The 23,193-nt window shown below is 44.9% G+C and overlaps 1 protein-coding gene across 1 annotated transcript in view; it reads left to right on the top strand.

Annotated features, from left to right (window-relative positions):
- The window catches only part of plxnb1a (plexin b1a), a gene marked incomplete at its 5' end in the record, with an annotated part of 35,832 nt that overhangs the window by 5,244 nt on the left and 7,395 nt on the right, over nucleotides 1-23,193 (top strand). The window contains 23 exons of the mRNA XM_080014555.1: nucleotides 1,201-1,443; nucleotides 3,811-3,993; nucleotides 7,422-7,550; nucleotides 8,894-8,994; nucleotides 9,768-9,900; nucleotides 9,984-10,140; nucleotides 10,393-10,501; nucleotides 10,774-10,882; nucleotides 14,528-14,626; nucleotides 14,896-15,018; nucleotides 15,514-15,607; nucleotides 16,341-16,510; nucleotides 17,141-17,292; nucleotides 17,382-17,487; nucleotides 17,593-17,729; nucleotides 18,261-18,434; nucleotides 18,614-18,827; nucleotides 20,198-20,440; nucleotides 21,146-21,322; nucleotides 21,450-21,598; nucleotides 21,736-21,836; nucleotides 21,946-22,163; nucleotides 22,926-23,104. Coding sequence (XP_079870681.1) covers nucleotides 1,201-1,443; nucleotides 3,811-3,993; nucleotides 7,422-7,550; nucleotides 8,894-8,994; nucleotides 9,768-9,900; nucleotides 9,984-10,140; nucleotides 10,393-10,501; nucleotides 10,774-10,882; nucleotides 14,528-14,626; nucleotides 14,896-15,018; nucleotides 15,514-15,607; nucleotides 16,341-16,510; nucleotides 17,141-17,292; nucleotides 17,382-17,487; nucleotides 17,593-17,729; nucleotides 18,261-18,434; nucleotides 18,614-18,827; nucleotides 20,198-20,440; nucleotides 21,146-21,322; nucleotides 21,450-21,598; nucleotides 21,736-21,836; nucleotides 21,946-22,163; nucleotides 22,926-23,104 — 3,500 coding nt within the window. The remainder of the gene's footprint in view (nucleotides 1-1,200; nucleotides 1,444-3,810; nucleotides 3,994-7,421; nucleotides 7,551-8,893; nucleotides 8,995-9,767; nucleotides 9,901-9,983; nucleotides 10,141-10,392; nucleotides 10,502-10,773; nucleotides 10,883-14,527; nucleotides 14,627-14,895; nucleotides 15,019-15,513; nucleotides 15,608-16,340; nucleotides 16,511-17,140; nucleotides 17,293-17,381; nucleotides 17,488-17,592; nucleotides 17,730-18,260; nucleotides 18,435-18,613; nucleotides 18,828-20,197; nucleotides 20,441-21,145; nucleotides 21,323-21,449; nucleotides 21,599-21,735; nucleotides 21,837-21,945; nucleotides 22,164-22,925; nucleotides 23,105-23,193) is intronic.

Genomic DNA, 23,193 nt, shown 5'->3' with positions numbered 1-23,193 from the left:
GGATCCCTTGGGCGCCCATGACCCTGTCGCCGGTTCACTGGTTGTCCTTCCTTGGACCACTTTTGGGAGGTACTAACCACTGCATACCGGGAAGACCTCACAAGACATGCCGTTTTGGAAATGCTCTGACCCAGTTATCTAGACATCACAATTTGGCCCTTGTCAAAATCGCTTAGATTCCATTTTTCCCATTAAAACCACTGAAAGGTGACGTGAATAACATTGCTCATCTTGTTCCCATGGCACCTGTCAAGGGGCGGGATATATGAGGCAGCAAGTGAACAGTTCGTTTTTGAAGTTGATGTGTTGTGTTCCCAGTATGCAGTGGTTAGTACCTACCAAAAGGTTGGTACAAGGAAGAGCAAGCGGTGAACTGGCGACAGGGTCATGGTTGCCCCTCGGCTCATTGATGCGCATGGTGAGCGAAGTCTAGCCTGTCTGGTCCGATCCCATGCAGCTTGCTGCGTATGGTGCTGCAGACCGGTCGGAGTGTCCATGCTGATCCCTGACTACCACTGGAAGCAGCTACAATGGACATGTGAAGCTTCAGAAATGGACCATGGAGCAATGGAAGAAGGTGGCCTGGTCTGATGAATCACGTTCCCTTCTACATCATGTGCATGGTCAGGATTAGGGTCAAATCCGATCGAGCATCTGTTGGACGTGTTGGAACAACAAGCTTGAACCATGGGGGCCACACCTCATAACTTCCAGGACTTAAAGGATCTGCTGCTGACGTCTTGGTGCCAGATACCACAGGACACCTTCAGAGGTCTTGTGGAGTTCATGGGGACCTACACAATATTAGTGGTTTGTGTTTGTGTGTGTGTGTGTGTGTGTGTGTGTGTGTGTGTGTGTGTGTGTGTGTGTGTGTGTGTGTGTGTGTGTGTGTGTGTGTGTGTGTGTGTGTGTGTGTGTGTGTGTGTGTGTGTGTGTGTGTGTGGATTGTCTGGCTTGTATAATACAGTCTTGTTCCTACAAGGCTGCAGTTATTGTGTTTCATTTGAATTGACCATTTTGAGAAATACATGCATAAAATACATCCTGATGGAGCGGGATTTGTATTTGAAAAACCCAATTACCGTCACACCTTTCTACTGCGGAAAAAAAAGAAAATACCATCTGTCCTTGGGAGTGTTTGCCTTGACGGACGCTGTGTTTTCAGCCGGCTTCAGTGGTTGTTTTCTGTTTTTCCTGCAGGTGGGGCAGGGTGGAGGCCCGGCGGGCGAAGCTCTGCTCGGGGTCTTCTCCTCCCGCGTCAGCTTCATCAACAGCAACCCCTCTGACGCCTCAGCCTTCTGCGTCTTCCCGCTGGACGAGCTTGACCACCGCATCGACTCCACCCGCGACCTGTGCTACACCCAGGACGGCCGGGTGGAGGGTGGGGGCGAGGTGGCCTACATTGAGTACCAGGTCAAGTCCAGCTGCGCCATCCTGCCCACGGTAGGGAGCCATGGTGCTGTTTGAGTGAATGTACCGTGTTTTTTTTTTTTGTCTAATCAGGCTTTGATGATCGGGCTTCGTTCGTCAAGATGTAATTTAAAGTGAAATTAGAGTGACAGCTCACTTTATTTTGTATGACCCTGTGGACTGCTTCACCCAACGTCTTTATATGTCAACTGTAGATGAGTACAATGTTAGTATTGCCTATACAGACGTCGTACTTAGATATGTATTTACATATACTGTGTATTTATTTTGTTCCCGCTGAGACTGATGGGAACCTACTTTATCCAATTGGAGACAGTTTACTCATAGCGAGAGAGACAGAGAGAAAGAGAGAAAGTGGGGGAAGGCAGAGAGGGGGGGGCAATGCCAATAAAGCCTATTGAATTGAATTGGAGAAAGATGACGACGGAGAGAAAAGACAGAGAGACAGAGGGAGAAAAATGACAAAGGGGGGTGAGAGAGAGAGAGAGAGAGAGAGAGAGGGAGAGGGAGAGAGAGAGACAAAGGGAGACAAAGAGTGAGAGAGCGAGGGGGAATGTAGAAAAATGGACAAAGGTGGCCATCGGGAAACAAGAGACGACTCTCAGCATGGAGAGATAAACGGAACGGAGGGATGTAGAGGACTTAAAGCGGACAGAGTGTGTGTGTATATACATATACTGTGTATATATATATAATTTTTTTTTCATATATATTTTTTTTCCTTGTTACTGTTTATTTTTTAACGAGGTCCCTCAGTTAAACTGCCCCCAAGCGCCGAGCTCCCAGATGCCTCTGGAGTAAGTCACGTGCCCTGCAGCTCCAAACGTCCAGTGATCCCCCCACCCCTCCCTCCAAACCTCAAACACACACACACACACACACACACACACACACACACACACACACACACACACACACACACTCTCGCTCTCCTGCCTCACCGCAGCCTGTCTGGCCCTGCCACCGGGGCCCTCAGGTCCATTTAATGGGGGGTATTGTTGGGACGGGCACGGGAATCGATAAAACAAACTAACCCCGAATCAGCTCCACCGTCGCCTAATGAGCTCTGACAAGGAGGGAAGCGAGGGAAGCCAGTGACATAAGATGAGAGAGAGAGAGAGAGAGAGAGAGAGAGAGAGAGAGAGAGAGAGAGAGAGAGAGAGAGAGAGAGAGAGAGAGAGAGAGAGAGAGAGAGAGAGAGAGAGAGAGAGAGAGAGAGAGAGAGAGAGAGAGAGAGAGAGAGAGAGAGAGAGAGAGAGAGAGGCAGACAGTAACAAAGAGTGAAAGTGGGAGAGAGGGACTGGGATACAGTGGGACCGATATGAGAGAATACAAAGATAACAGACGAGTGAAAACAGAGAATACAGAGCGGATGACTGGGGGGAGGAGAGAGGGAAGAAGAGAATGTCCATAGACCCAACGGATCAAAGCCTTATCTGTTATGAACTAAATACTTAAAATAATAAATAAATCACATTTTATGTTGGAGAGCCAATTATCTGCAAGCGGCACTGCCGCTCGGAGACTTTACTCGGGGAAAAAGGGAGATTTTTTGAAGTGGCTTCCATTGTGAGTCCACAGTCCCCCAGTGCGAGTCCACCCTAATCCATGGCGCAATCCTCTTAAGATGAATTAGGAGGGTTTGTTGGCTCCTTGAATCGGGGGCTTGAAAGAATCCCACCAGTTACAAAGATGTGAATTTAAACTGGAGAGGAATAGCGGGGGGGGGGGGGGGGGGGGGGTTGAACCATATTTCTTGTTTCCAGGTAAATTGACTCAAAAGTCCATGTGACATCGTCACATCCCTCAATCTGTATTTTGTAAATAATTAAACTTTCTGTAAAGGGACTTTGAAACACTAAAATAAAAATCAAAAAATAAATGTCTGTTTTTGTCGTAATTTCATCATTGTCATAGTTCTGACATCATCATTTGTCACGCCCATCCATGTACAATAGGGTGTGGTTCTTAAAAAGGAAAAAAAAAAAAAAAAAAGGCGGATCGGCCTGTCGATCAAAGATGTTATCTGGTGTGGAAAAATCCCTTTTAATTCAATTCAATTACACCACGCTATTTCCATATAGCCCAGAATAAGAATAGCCCAGGAATGCCGTAGGGTTAAACCCTAATTTCAGTGGCATGTCACAAAAATAAAAGTACAATTAGAATATAAACAGCGACAAAGAGTTTTAAGATTGTTGTGTTTCAAGTGAGGTGTCTGATCTAATTGAGGAACTACCTACAGTAACTAATCTTACCTATTTTGGGACAAAAAAAGATTTGCGTGTCCTGCTAATACAATTACGATACAATGAAGCCTGATGCTTAGGTGGTGTTTCCAAACCCACATCATATTTTCAGTCATATTGTCTTTTCTAGAACACCCTGAAGGCCTACCCCTGCGGCTCCGACCACACGCCCAGCCCCATGGCGAGCCGCGTGGCGCTGGAGGCCGAGGCCGTGCTGCACAGCCCCGCCGCCCGCCTCACCGCCGTGGCCGTCAGCCCCAGAGACGGACACAGCATCGCCTTCCTGGGAGACTCCAAAGGGAAGCTCCACAAGGTGGGCCTGACTTTTGTCGGAAGCGTAGATTTCTGTCACGTGAGGTTTGGAATTGGAGAGCGTCGGGTCTCACATGAGGCGGCCGGCCAACTTGACCGACGCCATGCTCGAAACACGCGTTCGAAAGCGGTTATTTCCACCAAACCGTGAAAACCCGCGAGGGAATTTTTTCAAGAGCAGTAGTAGTCGCAAAGAATAATGTACGGTTATCAGGTCATACAAACAAATGGATAGATAGCTTTCAGGAGAATAAATTCTACAGCTGAATTCCTGGCTGTGAATAAACACTTATTCTACCAGGATTGAACAGAATATATTTTGTATTTTTGGGCTATTTTTATTTTTTATTTGCTTTTTTTTTTTTTTATATATTGGACATTTTGGTTCTATTTTTTGTATATTGGCAATTTTTAATTATTTCGGCTATTTTTGTATATTTTCCAAATTTGTTATTTTATTTAATTGTTTTGGGAGATTTTTGTTTATTTGGCAGAAACATGTTAATTGGGGTATTTTTGTATGTTTGATTCTAGACTTCTTTTATTTATTTATTTTTTATTTTTTTTATTTTCCATATTCTGTGACAATTTTTCTCTCTCTTTTCTCTGCTTTTCCTCTTTTTTTTTTTTAAACAAGCTTTTTAAATGTCGGTACAACAATGCACCAATCCTTCCTTCTACAGTATCTGATCAGTCTTTGACCGAATTAGCAAATTCAGGTTCTAAATAAATGGCAAGTTAGGGCCCCTAAAAACGAGGAGCCTCCAAATTCCTCCTTCTCTCGTCTGACTCCATACAGTAGATCCTAGGAACCGCTTCGGGTTATTTTTACTCCTTTTTTTTTTTTTTTTTTTTTTTTTTTTTTTACGATGTACAAATGTTGACCTCCAGCCTTCCAAACATCATCTCAGGTTCATCTCAGATTTTAATATTCAGCGGCGGTTTCCAATGTGTTTGTCCAAGCCCTAGTACCAACATGCATTCCTACACCAGAACCACCGACGTATCTCAGCCTTTCCAGTACGCTCCAACGTACACAGCCCGGCGGCGTTCCACAATCCCGACGTCTAAATACGTTTGGATTTCACTTTCGCCTGGTTTTCTTTTTTTCTTTTCGCCCTCTGGTGAATTTTTGGGCGGAGCAAACCTTTAAGGAAATTTGGTGGACTGGTCTGCGGTTCAAAGGAATTCTTATTACACAAAACACTCGGGAGCACCTTGTTGCCAAGACACTTCTGAAAAGATCTGATGTTCTTTTTTTGGTGCCTGTTTATGTTTTATCACAATCCTTTTAGGCCAGATAGTTACTAAGAATGTAGATAAGGGCTGTGTAGACATACTTCTACTGTTTGGAGAGTCGATAAGGTGTGTGTGTGTGTGTGTGTGTGTGTGTGTGTGTGTGTGTGTGTGTGTGTGTGTGTGTGTGTGTGTGTGTGTGTGTGTGTGTGTGTGTGTGTGTGTGTGTGTGTGTGTGTGTGTGCACGCTAGACAGGAAGTTTGAGGTAGCAGATTTCATTAAGAACAAATTCTTATTTACAATAACGGCCTGGTGATATGTGTGTGTGTGTGTGTGTGTGCACGGCCAGGCATACAGTATATTGTACTCGCTCTCTCTGCCTCTGTATATGCGGTGTATGCAAGCTATAGAGGCTAAATATGGAAGGAATTATGTGTTACATTTTGCATATATATATATATATATATATATATATATATATATATATATAATCAAATAAATAATGTATGGAAAAAGAGTAAAAGAGTACTGCAATCCACACATCTGTATTAAGGATTTTAAATGCAAATTATGGTATTATTAGTATTATTAGGGGTCCAGCCCACAGAGCTGGAATTGTATTTTTAATCATGGCGTTTTTTGGGCTAAAAGTATCTGGAACACGACAACCGCAGTACGCACAGACGTGGTTGAGGTCTCGTTAGAACCGGGACGTTTCGGACGTCTTGTTGCGTTTCAGAAGCGGGAACCGATGTTCTATAAGTCTGGTTTCAGTCTCCGCTCCTTCTCACCCGGAGGGTTGCTCTTTGTAGACCGCATAGTGGTGGCTCCACGAGGCGAGCAACCAGGAGACGGCAGACCAGGGGAGCCAATGCGGTGTTCAAGGTAAACTTGGAAAATTGTGCTGCGTTTGAGAAAACCTGGAAAACTGTAAAACGCAGCCAACACGACAAAACTGGCCCCTGTGTATTGCTGCCTGCAGCTTTATTTATTATTATTATTATTATATAGCTCTTCAACCACAAAGAAACACCCCCCCGCCCAATATGTTATGTGTGCCGCAAAACACAAATACAAATGGATCCACAAGTGAATCAGCCATTTAAATGTATGTTTAGGGCATTTGAAAGTGATTTCAAAAACATATAAAAATATATTCACATGTAATCACATATAAATGACACTACACTACATTTATTGGCAAAATAGCTTACAATTTATAAAAAATACATTTCAAATTCTTAATACAGATTTTTTGATTGTCATATTTATTCAACTTTTTCCATTTCTATTGATTTAACCATGAATATATTTGTGAATTGTAACACAGTAGTCCCTCCGTACTTAAATTTGTGGTGTGACTCTTCATCACCCTTTATTTCAATGTTGTGTTCACCTTATCGCTTTAATCGTTACATCACTTCCTGCTTCCCCGGCATTCACTCGCGCCCTTATTTCTCCAGCTCTATTGACAAGAATGGCAATCATTATATATGCTCTACTGTACATACAAATTCCTACGGAGCAACGTCAATCCCACATCAGTGTTTATTTTTTTTTTCCTGGTGTACTTAGTCCTCTTCCAATCTCATTAACGCACGGTAACATGAGAGTTTGGGGCCCGGAAAATCACTTAAGCCAGAGGTGTCTTCCTGTCCTCCGTATTGGATTAAGCCGAGCCATAATCGCATTCGCCGCCGCTCTTACCGTTATTCTGCACAGGATTTTGATTTGATTTCCTGACTGAGCCGGAGAGGAAATCCATTCATCTTCGCGTTGTGTCCAGGTTTTGGGAGTTTTAGTGTGGTCCTCTCACGTTGAATCGTGAGTTGAATTAATACCAAGTCAAATGTTTAATCGCTGAATTATGATAGATTCATTGATATTGATACTTTTTTTTCATGCTTTCATGCTTTGCTAAAAATGTAAAAGAAATCGCTCCAGTAAGTTACTTGACGAAGGCAATAATAAGGTATGAACACATCTGGTGCTGAGGTGTGACATCCCCTGGTTAATTATATCATCATTGGACAGCATTGTTCTTTTTTGTTTTCTATATTTTCTTATTCTGAAAAGTGATATAAAAAAAAAATGCAATATGACCAGTTATTACCCTCCAGTTATTATTATTAACACTCTAGATGTTGTTTGTCTGACCTCTGAAGTCTGTGGCATTCAATATATCCCTGCAGGTGTTTCTGGGACCGGGCGGCCGAGTGGAAACCTACGCCACCGCAACTGTTCAGCCCAACTCCCCGATCCACAGCGACCTGCTGCTGGACCCCAGCGGAGCCCACATCTACATCATGACCAGCACTGCCGTGAGTCCCAGACACACACGCACTTGATTTCCTGTGAGGGGGAGTGTGGATGTCTGGAACGGCGTTTTTATCAGACTGAAAATGAGAAAAAACAAAAAAAACCTCCCGTGGTTTTTGCATAGCACGCATTGTTACTGTGGGGGAAAAAAAATTGGCGACAAGAATGAAGTAATAAGAATAAAACAGACAAAGATGGGAAAATGGAATACATCTAAGAATCTTCTAGAAAATAAACTTAAAAATGAACTATGAGATAAACCAAAAAACACTGAAGAATAAAAAATTGCAATATACAAAAAAGAAAAAAAAACGATAGAAATAAACTTAAACAATAAAAAATAATAATTTGACAATGTATGTGCAGTAAACCCTAAAATTGACTCAAAAATAGAAGAAATTGGCAAATGTATGTGCAGGTGAATGCACAAGGTGGTGTGACTGTGTGAGGGTTATCTGTGTATATCTGTGTTCCACATGGTGGATGGTAGGTGGTAGTGGGTGCAGAACATCAGAAACTGACTCACACACGCACACACACACACACACACACACACACACACACACACACACACACTCTCGCACACTAAAATGGCCACAAATTCCCAGGCGTTCTGGTGAAAGTGCGCATTCAGCCTCTCACCCAGATGTCTCCCTGCCTCGTCATTCACCTCCGGACAATTCACCCTTCTTGTCACTTTTGTCAGGCTTGGATACTTCCTCAAGCTGCGTCTTTCTGACCCCCCCCAAAAACCAGAGGCAGGAAGGGAAATAAAGACATAAAGGAATACAAGAGCCAAGCCAGATGGCTGTTGGTGTCAAAGGGCGCCAACCCCACAGTGCGGGCGACAACAGTCGGCAGGAGGTGCAGGGTCAGACCTAACAATGGTATTGATCAGGGAAATGGCCATCGTTGTGTGGGCACACTCCCTACAGAGCCCCGTGTCTGTGTGTGGGAAGCTGGAGGCTGACAAATGGTTGTGGGAAGGTACTATACATCGTCTGGCGTGCGCTCCACCCGGGTCTTCCGGAGGGAGAGATCTGGCTCCATGAGGAATTTGATTACCAATGAAGCTGTTATGCCATTGTTTGTGTATGGTCACATATAAGTGGTAAAATCAATGAGATTATTTTGTAAAATAAAAAAGAAGGCGGAAATGGATCCCCCCCCCCCCCTTTTTTTTTTTATTTTATTTTTTTTAGCTGATACTTTTTAAGAAACAAGCTAACAAACTACAACTAGTAGTTGGCAGTTAACTTGAATCGATGTCGCCCATCAAAGCCCTCTGAGTCAACGATAAAGGTGTTCTGGAGTATGACTGGGACTTATTTTTGGTCACTTTCAGGTGGAGAAGCGTCCAGTGGCAGAGTGTGGAGACCACTTGGACTGCCAGTCATGTCTGGCCGCCAAGGACCCCTACTGTGGCTGGTGTGTCCTGGAAGGACGGTACGTCTTGTTCTCAACAATAAATATAATGAGCCAAAAGCAACAAAGGATGTCCTTCTGTCTATGATCACCTCCGTTCACCACCTTTAGTCCGGCAGTAATTTGGCCATTTCTCTCTTCTATGCACAGTACTGTGAAAAAGTATCCCTGATGAACTCTATTATTGCATATTGGTCACTCTGAATGGTTTCACTTCTTTTACACAACATGTGAAATCAGACAAAGGGAACCTGAGTCAACACAAAAACACATTTTTAAAATTATTGTTTAATTTATTATTTTGGGGAAAAACTTTATCAAACAGGGGGCAGTCCTTTCAGGGGGTTGATCTTGGCCGAACTGCAGCCCTCAAATCGGATGGAGTATCCGACCTCCTGTCCGAGCATCACGAGCATCAGCAGTCAGTCGACTGAGATTCTTACAGTCAAGCAGTCATTTTTTTTATTTTTTATGTAATACTTTTTTTTGGGGTCAGGGAGGGAGGGGAGGGAACCACGGAGAAAGCGTTTCCTTCTATACCGTTCCAGACACGCTTGTTTCGTTCCATAAGGAGACGTCAAATAAAATAACCTACATCTAAAATAAAAAGCACACTGTTTTGGCGCGGCCAACATGAGTAACCCATTGCAGGATAACGCCCTAGGCCTATCTCGCCTGTACTGTAGGAAGCGCCAATTTTGATATCGGCCTTAGGGACACATTGGTAGGTTTTTGAGCACTTCTGAATCTCTCTCTCTCTCTCTCTCTCTCTCTCTCTCTCTCTCTCTCTTCAGGTGTGGTCAGAGGCAGGAGTGCCAGCGGGGACCCCTGCGAGGCCAGTGGCTGTGGAGTTACGACCCAGGGCAGCAGTGCCTGAGCGTCCAGGACCTCAACGTCTACAACACCAGCAGGGGCCAGAGAACCGACGTAATGCTGGTCTGGAGGCGGTTTTTCGTCACCTGCCCACGCCTACCAGTCGATGGATTTCACACTCTCTTTTCACCCCTCAGGTCAGCGTTTCGGTGACGGGCCTCCCTGGTCTCGGGGAAGGGGAAGCCTACTCCTGCTTCTTCCAGGACACGGAAACTTCCGCCACGCTTACCGTCACCGGCGTGACCTGTCCCACCCCGGACGCCGGCAGCCTGCCCCCCATCGGCCACGGAGACGGTGAGTGACTGTCGAATAATACTTTTAATATTGTCAAAGCACACAGAAACCAGTGAGAACTCACAATAACAGACTTTGCTACTGCTCAAATACACTTAACATTGAAAATCATATGGAATAAAATAATGCATAAAGAAAAAAAATATTATTATTATTATTGTTTAACTACTTTATTATTATTAATTGCTAACTTAACACTATTTTCTGCCTTTGATGAGCTGGACAGATTTCGTGATATTTTTCCCCACTCAGATTCCGTGATGGTGACGTTGTCCCTGCGTTTCCTCAACGTGACGGTGGCCGAGACGGAGTTCACCTTCTACAACTGCAGCTTGGTCCAGCAGTTGTCTGGACGCAGGCCGTGAGTACACGTGAACACATGAATGTTCCCGAACGTTCTCCGTGTGATTTAGGAACGGAAAAATAATTCTGTATGAATCCCTCCTATCTCCGTGAGTGAGGATAAAATCATCTCTGTGTGAGTTGGTAATATGCTTGTTTGCTTTTCTTTTATTGTTACTATTTGATTGCATTCTATTGATGTGAACTACTTTGAGTTGCTTGTTGTTTATGAACGGCACTATATCATTGCAAATGATCTATAGTATATTACCTGTATATATAATTCACCAGGTGCCAGGGCTGTGTTAGCAGCCGCTGGGGCTGCAACTGGTGCATTCACCAGCACGTCTGCACTCACAGACACACCTGTGAGCGAGGAATCACCATCTACAACCACAACGTGAGTTACTACGTCATGCTTGACGCGCATTCATGGGAGGGCTCTTTTTGGAGCAAAGATCCCAAAGCACATCTCTTCTCCTTGGTTCCTTTCACTGTAGACATTTGGTAAATCATTATAGGGGCGCGCAGATGGAGGTTAAAGCGGGATTGTGTGGAATTCTGCCTCTGCCCATTGACAAAGAGTCAACATGCCCGACCTGTCCTTGGAGAAGCTGCAGGGGGTTTTCTCAACATCTTTTAGAAAGGAAGAAATGACGGGACGTCGCTCTCTTTGTTTTGCACCACATGTTTCCATGCTATTTTGCGTAAAAATCCTAACTGTGATTTTTGCTAAGTATGTTACTAAATGTAAAGGCCATCTCCAGCCCCCTGAACTACCTGCCCCCGGTTCCCCTATCTATCTATCTATCTATCGATCTATCGATCTATCGATCTATCGATCTATCTATCTATCTATCTATCTATCTATCTATCTATCTATCTATCTATCTATCTATCTATGTGTGGACAACGAGTGGACAAGTGACACTTTAGACATTTTGATGGTGGCGGTATAATTGACTAATTACAGACTACCGGGGACAAACCTTAAATAGCTAACAAAAATCCCCAAAAGTACTTTGCCCTATGGCCTTTCAGCCATTCTGATTCTTCTTATACTGAAACATGTTCCTCATACAATGTTCATATTCCATTTCAAGTTGATGCTTATCTGCCCCAGTTTGCGTCGTCAAGCTTCCCATTACATGTTTTGTTTAAGTATATATTTTTTCTTTTGATCATGGCTCTAATTACTGTTGCCTTGTGTCGTGTGTTTATTATTTGCATACCTTCCATTCCATCCTGATTTTCCTTTTTTTTTCCTCCTTTTTTCCCTTTTATTTCCCTTCCCCGTGTCTCCTCCCTGCCTTGCTTCATTGTCCACTATCTACTAGTTCAAACCGCCAACACCCACCAACTCACCAACCACCCAACAACCGCCCCGTTCGCCCTCCACCATCACGATTGTTACACCACCGACTACAGTGACGACAACCACAGCACCACAAACAACAACAACAACAACAACAACAACGACAGCAACAACAACAACTACTACAACAACAACAACAAAAACAACTACAACTCCACAGCCCCCATCCTCAATTCCGCCTATAACAACCACCACCACCACCACCACAGTGACACCTCAAACCAGCTTAGACACAACCTCCGCCCATACACCGGCCAGGATGTCCTCCCCGTCGGTGGGCCTCCCATCCCAGTCCACCACTACCACCACCTCCACGGTACGCATGGAGGTGACCGCAGGAGACCGTGGCACTACCAGTGGCGGTGAAGGCGAGGACCAGCTGGTGACCGAGGCGGGAACCTTAGACTTCTCCAATAGGACAGAGGTGAAGCAGGCGCCGCTGGAGACCACGCCGCCAGGCGGCGCTAGCGCCCTGACGGAACCCGACCCTAGTCCCCTGGAACCGTCTGGAGAATCCGCGGGCTCCTTTTTTGACGCCAGCTCGATCACATCCAGCGAAGCGTCGCTGTCTGCCGAGCTAATCCGCAGGGACGGCAAGGAGGCCGTTCCCTTGGCGGACTCTGAAGAGACGGACTCGGCCGTTTGGATGAGGGACTGGGACCTGGGAGCTGAGGAGAAGACTGAGACGGAGGCGGAGACTGTTCCAACGCGCCCGTCCGTGACTTCCAACAGTGAACGCTCTTTCAGCCAAACGCAAACTCCCGACCCTCACATTGAGCCTGAGCCTGGCCCTGTCCCCGCAGCCCTATACCAATCAGACTCTTTGGCCTTACCCAAATCACCGGTGAGTGGGGAGAAAAGCTACAAACAAAGCCTTTGTAGAAGCCCTGAGTGTTGAAATCATCTCTTTGGTATGCATCGCATTCCGTCTCCACCCCATGGCAAAATGAAAAATTCCTGCATCGTCCACTCTGGGTGGTAACGAGGAGGTGTCCGGGTTGGGCCTTTCTAGAATGACTGCTACAACATACCTGACAAGTTGATGTGAGATTCCGTATTGCCTGCTGATAATAGGTTGAGATATCGCATACCTGCGATATCTCCCAGTTGTCCTCTGGAACCTCCCCAGTCAACAAAGTCAATTTGTATCAAAGTTCCAACTGAATTGCCCTGTCTTAGTCACATGAAGGAATTGACCCAAAAAACGTTGACCACTCCGCTCCGTTGGTGGTGTCTTGCGCCGTCGCCATAGCCACTTCCGTCAAAGTGTAGTAGAAAAAGGACAATCCTGAACTTACCCTGAGCTAATATGCATGATTTCCCAGACTTACCTCCCTTTTTTTAGAAGCCAATCTTTATGTTCAATTCATGTTTGTGTCTCATATTGTATTTTAAGTGTTTTTTTCTTTTGCTTCTAAGATTAGATGACACTTTAACAATCCACATTGGGGAATGCAAGTGTTAAAGCAGCAAAGAACAGCCAAGTTTTGCCATCACTCATATTCAGTGACTATAATTGTACAGGTTCTCCACATTTAACGACCGAGGTCTGTTACTAGGACCAGGTCGTTAAGCGAATTGGTTGATAAGCGAGGACCCGTGTTATTTCACGGTAAGGGGGGGTGGCTGGTATATATAGTGTATATAGTGTTATTTCACGGTAAGGGGGCGTGGCTGGTATATATAGTGTATATAGTGTTATTTCACGGTAAGGGGGCGTGGCTGGTATATATAGTGTACATAGTGTTATTTCACGGTAAGGGGGCGTGGCTGGTATATATAGTGTACATAGTGTTATTTCACGGTAAGGGGGCGTGGCTGGTATATATAGTCTATATAGTGTTATTTCACGGTAAGGGGGCGTGGCTGGTATATATAGTGTTATTTCACGGTAAGGGGGCGTGGCTGGTATATATAGTGTTATTTCACGGTAAGGGGGCGTGGCTGGTATATATAGTGTATATAGTGTTATTTCACGGTAAGGGGGCGTGGCCATTGCAACGCTGGTGTTGTGAATACTGACAGACTGTAGGAACGAGACTGAACAGTGATGAGATGAGATATATACAGTGTCTATAGTATATATAGTGTTTATCGTGTATATAGTATGTATAGTGTATATAGCATATAAAGGGTGGTACGGGATGAGATGCTTGACGCTGAGACGCCGCGGTATTGTCCGCAGTGTATAATACCGACTGGTCAGAGATCTGGTTGTAAGTCTGAACGGTCGTTTAACAGGTAGGTCGTTAAGTTAGCAGTACATGTATATGTTTTTGGAAAACCATGGCATCACAATATTATTTTGTTAAAGCAGTTTACTCGGGTATATAATTTAAAGCAATGATAGCTGTGATATTTGCCTTGAAACAACATACGGTTTCCTCCGTTTTCCTTCACCTCGCATCCAAAAAGGTACATCCTGATAGATAGATAGATAGATCAAAACAAATAGCCAATAATGAAAAACTAAATGATCAAAAATAAGGAAAATAATACAATATTTGGAAAAAAACCATAATGGAATCAACCGAAAAAATATAAATAAATTCCTATATACATTTAACTTAATATATATATTTTTTTAATTCCGAAATGGGAAATTGTGCAAGTTTCCATAAATATATCTCAAAATATGTCTGTGCACTGTGTGTAATGGTGTGTCAGCAGGAGTGTCCCTGTGTGGAGAAGGTCCAGGGTTCCTCTCTTCTCCCAGTCAATGTGGAGAAGAAGATCACTCTGGTGGGACAACACCTCCACCTGTTTGAGGTACATCCAAAAATGTTTACAGCCGTTTTGCTTAAGCAGCATATAGCCATTTTGTGCACCTCTACTTTTCACATAACTGATCTCTCTCTCTCTCTCTCTCTCTCTCTCTCTCTCTCTCTCTCTCTCTCTCTCTGTGTGTGTGTGTGTGTGTGTGTGTGTGTGTGTGTGTGTGTGTGTGTGTGTGTGTGTGTGTGTGTGTGTGTGTGTGTGTGTGTGTGTGTGTGTGTGTGTGTGTGTGTTGTGCGTGCGTGCCCCTGTCCGTGCGTCAGGATGAGGATCTGGACTACGAGTGTGTGCTGGACATTGAGAATGTCTCGGTGGTGGTGGACGCCTCCGTGGAGACGGACCCTACGGAGACCACGGTCTTCCTGATCACCTGCCTCCTGCACCAGGTTACATTTCATCTTGAAGATCTGTTATAGATAGTGCTTCCAAAAATATCACACTGATCAGCTCAGTTAGTACCGTTCCATTTTCTTTGTATTATTCTGCAAATAGTACAAAAATAATAATAATAATAATCTTTGGTTTTATCCTGGTAAGTGTCCACAGAGGTATTACTGCAGTCCTGGGAAAGTATATGAAATAACTTCAGTAGTGATTGCCATCCTGTATCACACTTAATTCACACTCAATAAATACAGCTATTCATGCTAATTTATTTGGAAATATTATTATACCCCAGGATGGGATGACCCAAGAAGTTGAGCAAAAATGACCACAAGCAATATTCTTTATATTCCTCATATTACATTTGGAGGTGGACAAGATACTTGACATGTGGCTCTAAAGCTCTGCCTTGAAGAAACACTTGGTCTCTTGCTCTCATAAGTAAACAATGTTCATGCTGTTTTTATAACTTATTTTGACTTTTTGGTTTGTCTCAGTACACCTACGCTGCGCTGGTGAATGAATACCAGGCCGTTATCAACGTGAGGAGAAGGAACAACTTCCAAATCGACAGTGCTGAGGACCTGCATGGTGAGGGCCGTTATTTAGTTCTGTGTGTTTGAACCCGCCAAGCGCCCGCATGTACATGTGAGATGTGAGCAAATGGGTGATGTGGGAGATAATCTAATATTGCGGTTTATTGTCTCTCCCTGGTATCATATTGCCATGAAATTAGGCCGTCACCATATCGCGATGCGCAATTCCGTAGCCCAAATTTGTCATGATGAGAAGATCATGTTTCTTTCACAATGGAAGGTCTGAAATATTTGTGGGTCTTTTTAATTAAGACCATGTCAGGTATAATGTATGGCCAGCCGGTCGTTATCACAAAATATCCCCCTGTCAGAGTTGTAATTTTGCGGTAATGACCGGCTGGCTGCGTATTATCCCGCTCATTACACAGCTACTTACCAAATAAAATAATACATTGAGACAAAATATAGATTTTAACTGATTTGAATGAACTAGTATGACCTAGTTTAAGAGCTTCCGCCAGAGAAGTGGTTGCCCATGGCAACAGGCTTATTAACAGACAGCGGCCATTATTCGGAAATAACTGACCGGTTATAACCGCTAGTAACCAATCAAAATTGACTCTTCCACAGAGACGAGTAATAAAGTTGTGACATACCTTACTGCTTAATTCAATGTGATCATCGATGTTGTGTCATATTTACTTTGTAGGACATGAAACATTTATTCTGCTGAAAACTGTAAAAACAAACTGGCTTTCAACACCCATCTCCTCCCTCCCGATCGGCAGTGACGCTGTTCAACTGCTCGGTGGGGCGCTCCGACTGCAGCCGGTGCCGCACGGCCGACCCCAAGCTGGGATGTGTGTGGTGCGGGGACGCCGCCGCCTCCCGCTGTGTCTACGGGGACTCCTGCCTGGAGGAGGTCAAGCAAACCTGCCCTGCGCCCCTCATCTTCTCCGTAAGGCTCCGTTACTTTGAGACAGTGCTCGAAATATATCCGAGTGTTGTGTGATTTTGGCCTCGTGGGGCGTGAGACTTATCTTTTCTCTCTCTTCAACTACAATTCACATACAGTATATAGCACCTAAAACTAAATATATATATATATATACATGTACTGTATGTATATATGTATATGCGGTTTACTGTATATCGAGTTTGCAGCAGGTGTTATGCTGAGTTTTGCTACTTGCCGAGAAATGCCTTGTTCACAATGGAAAAATTATTTTATTTGTACCACTTAAAAATGTTGAAATAAACATGAAATTCTAACTTGAGAAAATTCTAACTTTTAAAATATAGGTTTAAAAAATTAAAGGAACAAATTTATGTTGAACTAGTGACTCGTATGTGGTATTGTTGTGTGTGTGTAGGAGCTCACACATTTAACCATTAGTGAGAATTACTCCTTTAGATTGGTTTACCTTCATTGTTCGTCTCTTCAATGATGGTATGTTGTTTTTCGGCCACCTTATGGACCTCTGACTTTCCTGAAGATTCGTCAGTGGACCTTTTTGATGACAAACTTTGAGTCCCCCTTCTCTAAAAACAGTTTTTTCCTCCTGTGGTTTTTGCCCTCCCACTTCAGATCGACCCGGTGTCCGGTCCGGTGGAAGGGGGCACAGTGGTCACCATCTCGGGCTCCAACCTGGGCCAGCGGGCCGAGGACATCCAGAGCTCCCTGACGGTGGCCGGCGTCCCCTGCCACGTCATCCACAGCCGATACGAGGTCTCCTCCAGGCGAGTTCCCCCTTCATGGATCCAAAAACCTCAATGACAATATTCACTGTACTGTTTCTTTAAATAGTGAAAACGGTTGTCTCTTTTAGGATAGTGTGTGAGACCACCGGCAGCAGAGGGGAGAAGAGCGGCCAGGTGTCGGTCAAAGTACGGGGAGGGGGCCACGGACTGTCCTCCCAGACCTTCAGCTTCCAGGTACCGAGGCGGCGGCAGGCGGGTCCACGTCACATCCGCTCCAAACGCCACACCGCGGGATTGATGGATTGTTCTGTTTCCCTCCCTTCCTTCTCGTTCCCTCAGAACCCCGTTCTGAGCAGCATCTTTCCCCGGAGGGGTCCCAAGGCGGGGGGCTCGGACCTCAGCATACGGGGCCAGAGGCTGCGGACTGGACACCCCAGTGAAGTCAGCGTCCTCATCGGAGGCGTGCCCTGTCTCGTGTAATAATTCCGATGTTGATCTTCGATCAGTTTAAACTTTTTGTATGGTGACATAAAATTTGCGATTCATCTTTGCAACAAAATAGTTATACCTTAGACTGTAATACCTTGGTTAAACATTTTAGATAATAATAAAAAAAAAAAACAGCATTCATATTTTTCATCCTGTTCAGAATATCCCATCTATATTTGTATTTACAGCCAATACTAGCCACCATACTGTCACTTAGCCCCTGCCATGAAGGATAACGGCCTTTAATTAAATAATATCCTGCACATAGAAACACAGTTAATACAGTCTGTATAGTTTTGGTTTATTTGTTTCCCTTTTTTTTCTCTGCACTGTTAAGCTTTTTTTTTTTTTTTTTTTTTTAATGGTAATAGTCTGTAGCTGACAGCATTGCACCAAATCCTTACTTAAATGTACTTGACTGAATAAACAGATTCGGATTTTACTTCTGCCAAGACTTTTTTAAACCTCTGCCTTTACCATTGGCGGATTAAAATGTTTCCTTGCTCCACTTTACCCAGGAAAGGCATCCAGGACGACCAGATCAACTGTCTAAGCGGAGGCAGCAACAGGACAGGCGAGCACGCCATTGCTGTGCGATTCGGCGGGGCGGAGCGCCACCTGCAGGACGCCACGTATCACTACACCCCCAACCCCAATATCACCATGGCCGCGCCGTCCAAAAGCTTCCTCAGGTGCGGTTTTCCCTGAATTCCGGATGGTTGTTTCAATGATGCGTCATTGGCCGGTCATTTTAAGTAGCCAATCCCAAACTGGTAGATTTTAAAGTAAATCTACCAGTTTTCTGTCAGAATTGAGATATAACACCACGATTCACTTGTTTTGTTGTATTGTTTTCTCTCTCCACGCCCAGGGGAGGCAGAATCATCAGGGTGACTGGTCAGAACCTGGATGTGGTCCAGGAACCCAAGATCCAGGTGACCCTGAGTCCGCCCGACACCCTGCCGCCCAGGAGGAGGAGGCGGGGGAGCAGGAGCACGGGGGACACCCGGGGAACGCCGGGGAGGTGGAGGAGGAGCATCCCAGAGCCCGACTGTCCCGAGGGAACCCTCTGCGTTGTCAAGCAGGTTTGTGTTTTCAATCCCCTAGATACGGAGAAATGGATGATTTAGACAGACGGAGGCAACACCTTGTGATGGAGTAGGTTTTGGTCACGTAATTGACATAACCATACAGTTCAATGCAACGAACCTCAACATTGACATCTAGGAGGTAAGATGGTGGATGTCAATTCTGTGTCTTTAAGCCAGTGTTTTTTGTTTGAAATGTCATGTCATGTGGTCTTATCGTTTATTTCAGTTTTTTGACAGTATGGCGGTTTGTGGTACAGCAAATAATTGCCCCTTCTCCATTTGCCCCTCCCACCATATCTCTCTCCCTTTCTCTTTCTCAACTTTTGCTTTTTCTGCATTTATTTAGTTCTGTATTTTGTTTATTCTTTTTTTTTTTTTTTTTCCTTTTGATGAAGATTGTTTGATCCCAATTTTTGCCCCAAAGGTTTAAAAAAAAGTACTATCTTATGTTATCTTGATTAAGAGGCCTCACAACACAAAAAAAAAATGATGAAACATCTTGATTAAGAACATAATACAGTGGCACCTCGACTTACGACTGCATCTACTTATGACTAATCCAAGATACCAGCAGCGATAGTCGCGAAAATTTGTATTGACTTGCGACCGACTGCTCCAAGTTACGAGCGTGGAAATTTGCAGTTGGCGCATCAGTGCCAGTCAGCAGTCAGTTAGCCGTCATTGAGCAGCCAGTCAGCAGGCAGTCAGTCAGCAATCAGTTAGCAGTCATTGAGCAGCCAGTCAGCAGTCAGTCAGCAGTCATTCAGCGGGCAGTCAGTCAGCAGCCAGTCAGCAGCCAGTCAGCAGCGACCTACATGGTTTGTGCACGTAGTTCGTGGCTTATCAATATTTTTTTCATATTTACTGTGTTTGTTCTGTGTATTTTGTTTATTTTCACCCTTTATGATTTCATAATTCATATGGGAAAAATTGCTTCGACATACGTCTGTAACGTTCTTATAGAATGAATTACAGTCGAATGTCGAGGTACCACTGTATTGATTTTCCTTGTGAAGCCTCTTAATCAAGATTATCAGGGGAAAAAAAAATTCATGTGGCTTAATTCATATATAATGAAATACTTTTGTGTATTTTGGTTTGTAAGCTGCGTTTTCACCCTTAATCCATGAAAACACATTAAGGATTTATTTTTCTTGTCAACAGTGGTAGCACCCCTGATGCCCTACTTCCCTGTTTTTTTTACCTTCTAAAGCTACATTATGCATTTAAAAATGTCCTGAGGGTTACAATAGAACACTGTAAAATTCAAATTCTCTCTTGCTCACCCTCTCCATCTCTATTATCCCTGATCGATGGATTGACAGATACTTTCTGCTGCTTGGTTCTTCTCTCCCTCCTCTCAGGACGTGTCACCCTGCACGGTGAGCAGCTCCTCTCTGATCCTGTGCCCCACGCCAGCAGTGGGCCCCGAAGCCCAGCGGGCCCAGGTCAAGGTCCACTTCTTGCTGGACAGCCTCCAGTTTGACTTTGGCGCCGTGGGCGGCCAGGCCTTCAGCTACGAGCCCAACCCGGTGCTCTACCCGCTCAACAAGAACCACCTCAGCAAGCCCTACCACCACAAACCAGGCAGCATCATCTCCGTCGAGGTATTCCAAACGCTGACCTCGAAAAGGAGAAAAACCAAAGAGTTTTTGTAGTCTGCAGACATTATGAGTAATTTTGGAAAGTGTTGCATGTACTTTTGGATACTGCCTATATAATATATATATATATATATATATATATATATATAATTTGTATTATTATAATTTGGTCATTTTTAATTATGTGAGATGACAAAATTATCAGTTAGTGCTTCCATTCATTCATTTTTACTTTGGTCTTTTGCTTTATTTTTCTCTTGATGTTTGCATCATCTAAATTATTTGTTTTTTAAGGCTTCAACCCCAGACTGGTGGCTTGATGGAGTGATGTCTACTCCTGGTGGTTTTCTTGCAAACTGCAGCAGAAAGATGTACTGATATGACAAGTTAGCCTGTAGAATACTGTAGCGTAGCGTCGATGACCTACGGCCACACTCTTCACGCTTCTATTCCCTGGCTGTTATTTGTGCGTTAATTTTCTGATGTTTTGGTTGACTAGCAAAGACAAAACCCTAGTAGACACAAGTCAGAATGACTTACATTTCTGGAACCCTGCATTCATTTCCATATGTGAATACATCACACTGCTAAGTTGATGTAGGACCACCGTGGGTATGAAGACAGACTATATTTTTTACGGAAATTGAGGCTCTTAGAAGTCTTGCAGTTTTGACTCTTGCGTCTCATCACTCTCCGGCCCTTGCTTAGGGAGTGAACTTGGACCTGGCCATCTACAAGGAGGAGGTGATGGCTCTGATCGGGGAGGGGGTGTGCGCCGTGAAGACACTGACCCACAACCACTTGTACTGCGAGCCCCCGGCCCAGCAGCCCTCGGTGGCCGCCGGCAGGAGACAGGAGGGCATGGATGGCCTCCCCGAGTTCACAGTGCGTCCGTGTTGCTCTTAAAAACCGTCGACCAACCCAAAAAACAAAGCATTATCTGCAATGTATTGAATGGTCCCTCACAAAAGAGTGGGGAAGAAAACAGAAACGTTTTACCCATCCCTTCCAGGTGCAGATGGGGAACCTGAACTTCTCCCTGGGCCGGGTGCAGTACGACAGCCAGGCCCAGGCCACCTTTCCCCGGGAGGCCCAGGTGGGGGTGGGCGTGGGCGCCTCCATCGTGGCTCTGATCGTGCTCATCATCGTGCTGATTTACAGGTATGCAGGTGCTGGTGGACCACCCGTGTGTCTGTAACCATGTCCGTGCTGGTGCCTTGCTGTAACTTCAGAGCGAGCAGATCGGTTTAGTCTTCCTGGCTAAATGTGCACGTGTATCCATGACTCTCGTCGGACAGGAGGAAGAGCAAACAGGCCTTGAGGGACTATAAGAAGGTCCAGATCCAGCTGGAGAACCTGGAGACCAGCGTCCGAGACCGCTGCAAAAAGGAATTCACCGGTAGGACGAAGGAATTTTAAGAAACGTTTTGGATTCTCTATTCCCCACTTGATTCCGACTTGAATCCCAAACCCTCTTCCATTCCCGCGCCCTCGTTTCAACCATTCAGACCTAATGACGGAGATGATGGACATGTCGAGCGACCTGGTCGGGTCCGGGATCCCCTTCCTGGAGTACCGGGCGTACGCCGAGCGCATCTTCTTCCCCGGCCACCAGGACTCACCACTGAGGCGGGACCTGGACGTGCCGGAGAGTCGCAGGCAGACGGTGGAGCAGGGCCTGGTGCAGCTGTCGAACCTGCTCAACAGCAAACTCTTCCTCACCAAGGTAAAGGACTGCACTTACTGCTTTTCAGTATGTATGTACAGTATGTATTTATATATGTGTGTGTGTATAGTCTATACCGGTGTTTTTCAACCGCTGTGCAACATTTCAAGACCAGCTCTTGTGTTGCAAGATCAAAATTGCAAAGCTGTTCTAAATCATCTAATTCATCCTATCCAGCCATGATATCAGTTCAAAAATCAGATTGGACTGCGAAAGCCAGGACTATTCACAGTGATGAAAGGTTCAACTGTTATTTTGAGACTGGACTCATGACGTGACTCAGTAAAAAGCTTTCGTTAGTTTTTCCAAGTCTTTGTTTGATTCAGATGGAATAATACACAGTGAGTGAGGGAGGACTTCCTGTGAAGGACTTCCATAGGGGTACTTCCTGATCAACGAGAATCAGACAAGTTGGTTTGGCTCTAAGGTGCCAATGGGATTCGTTCCAAGAATCCTTGACTGACGTCAAAATAAACTATTTTGGTGGAATGAAAAGAGTTAAACAGTCACATTCAATATGAATTGTGCGATATTAAAATTTTGGACTTTAATTTGTTTTTTCCATTCGTGAGTCGAAGATTCTCTCACTCGTCCACTCTAGTCAGTCAGCGAGTCTTGCATCACTATCTATTCTTCAGACATTTTCTCTGGTCAACTCGTTGTGCGCCGTGGGATTATTCCATTGTAAATATTTTGGCGCGGCAGAAAAAAAGAAACGCTGGTCTGCAACACGTCGACTTCACACCTGTCTCCTCCGCCCAGTTCATCCACACCCTGGAGGTCCAGCGGACCTTCTCCCCCAGGGACCGGGCCTACGTGGCCTCACTGCTGACGGTGGCCCTGCACGGCAAGCTGGAGTACTTCACGGACATCCTGAAGACGCTGCTGAACGACCTGGTGGAGCAATATGTGGCCAAGAACCCCAAGCTCATGCTGCGGAGGTGAGGGTTGGGAGGGTCTCGCACCACATCCATCCGTCAGCCCATCGGGTGTGCGGTGCTCTCAATCTTCACCCTAATTTGTTTGGGTG

The sequence above is a fragment of the Zeus faber genome (assembly GCF_960531495.2).
Source record: "Zeus faber genome assembly, chromosome: 15".
Lineage (NCBI taxonomy): Eukaryota > Metazoa > Chordata > Actinopteri > Zeiformes > Zeidae > Zeus > Zeus faber.
The sequence above is the reverse complement of the archived record's forward strand: the minus strand, read 5'-3'. Positions and strand labels throughout refer to the sequence as shown.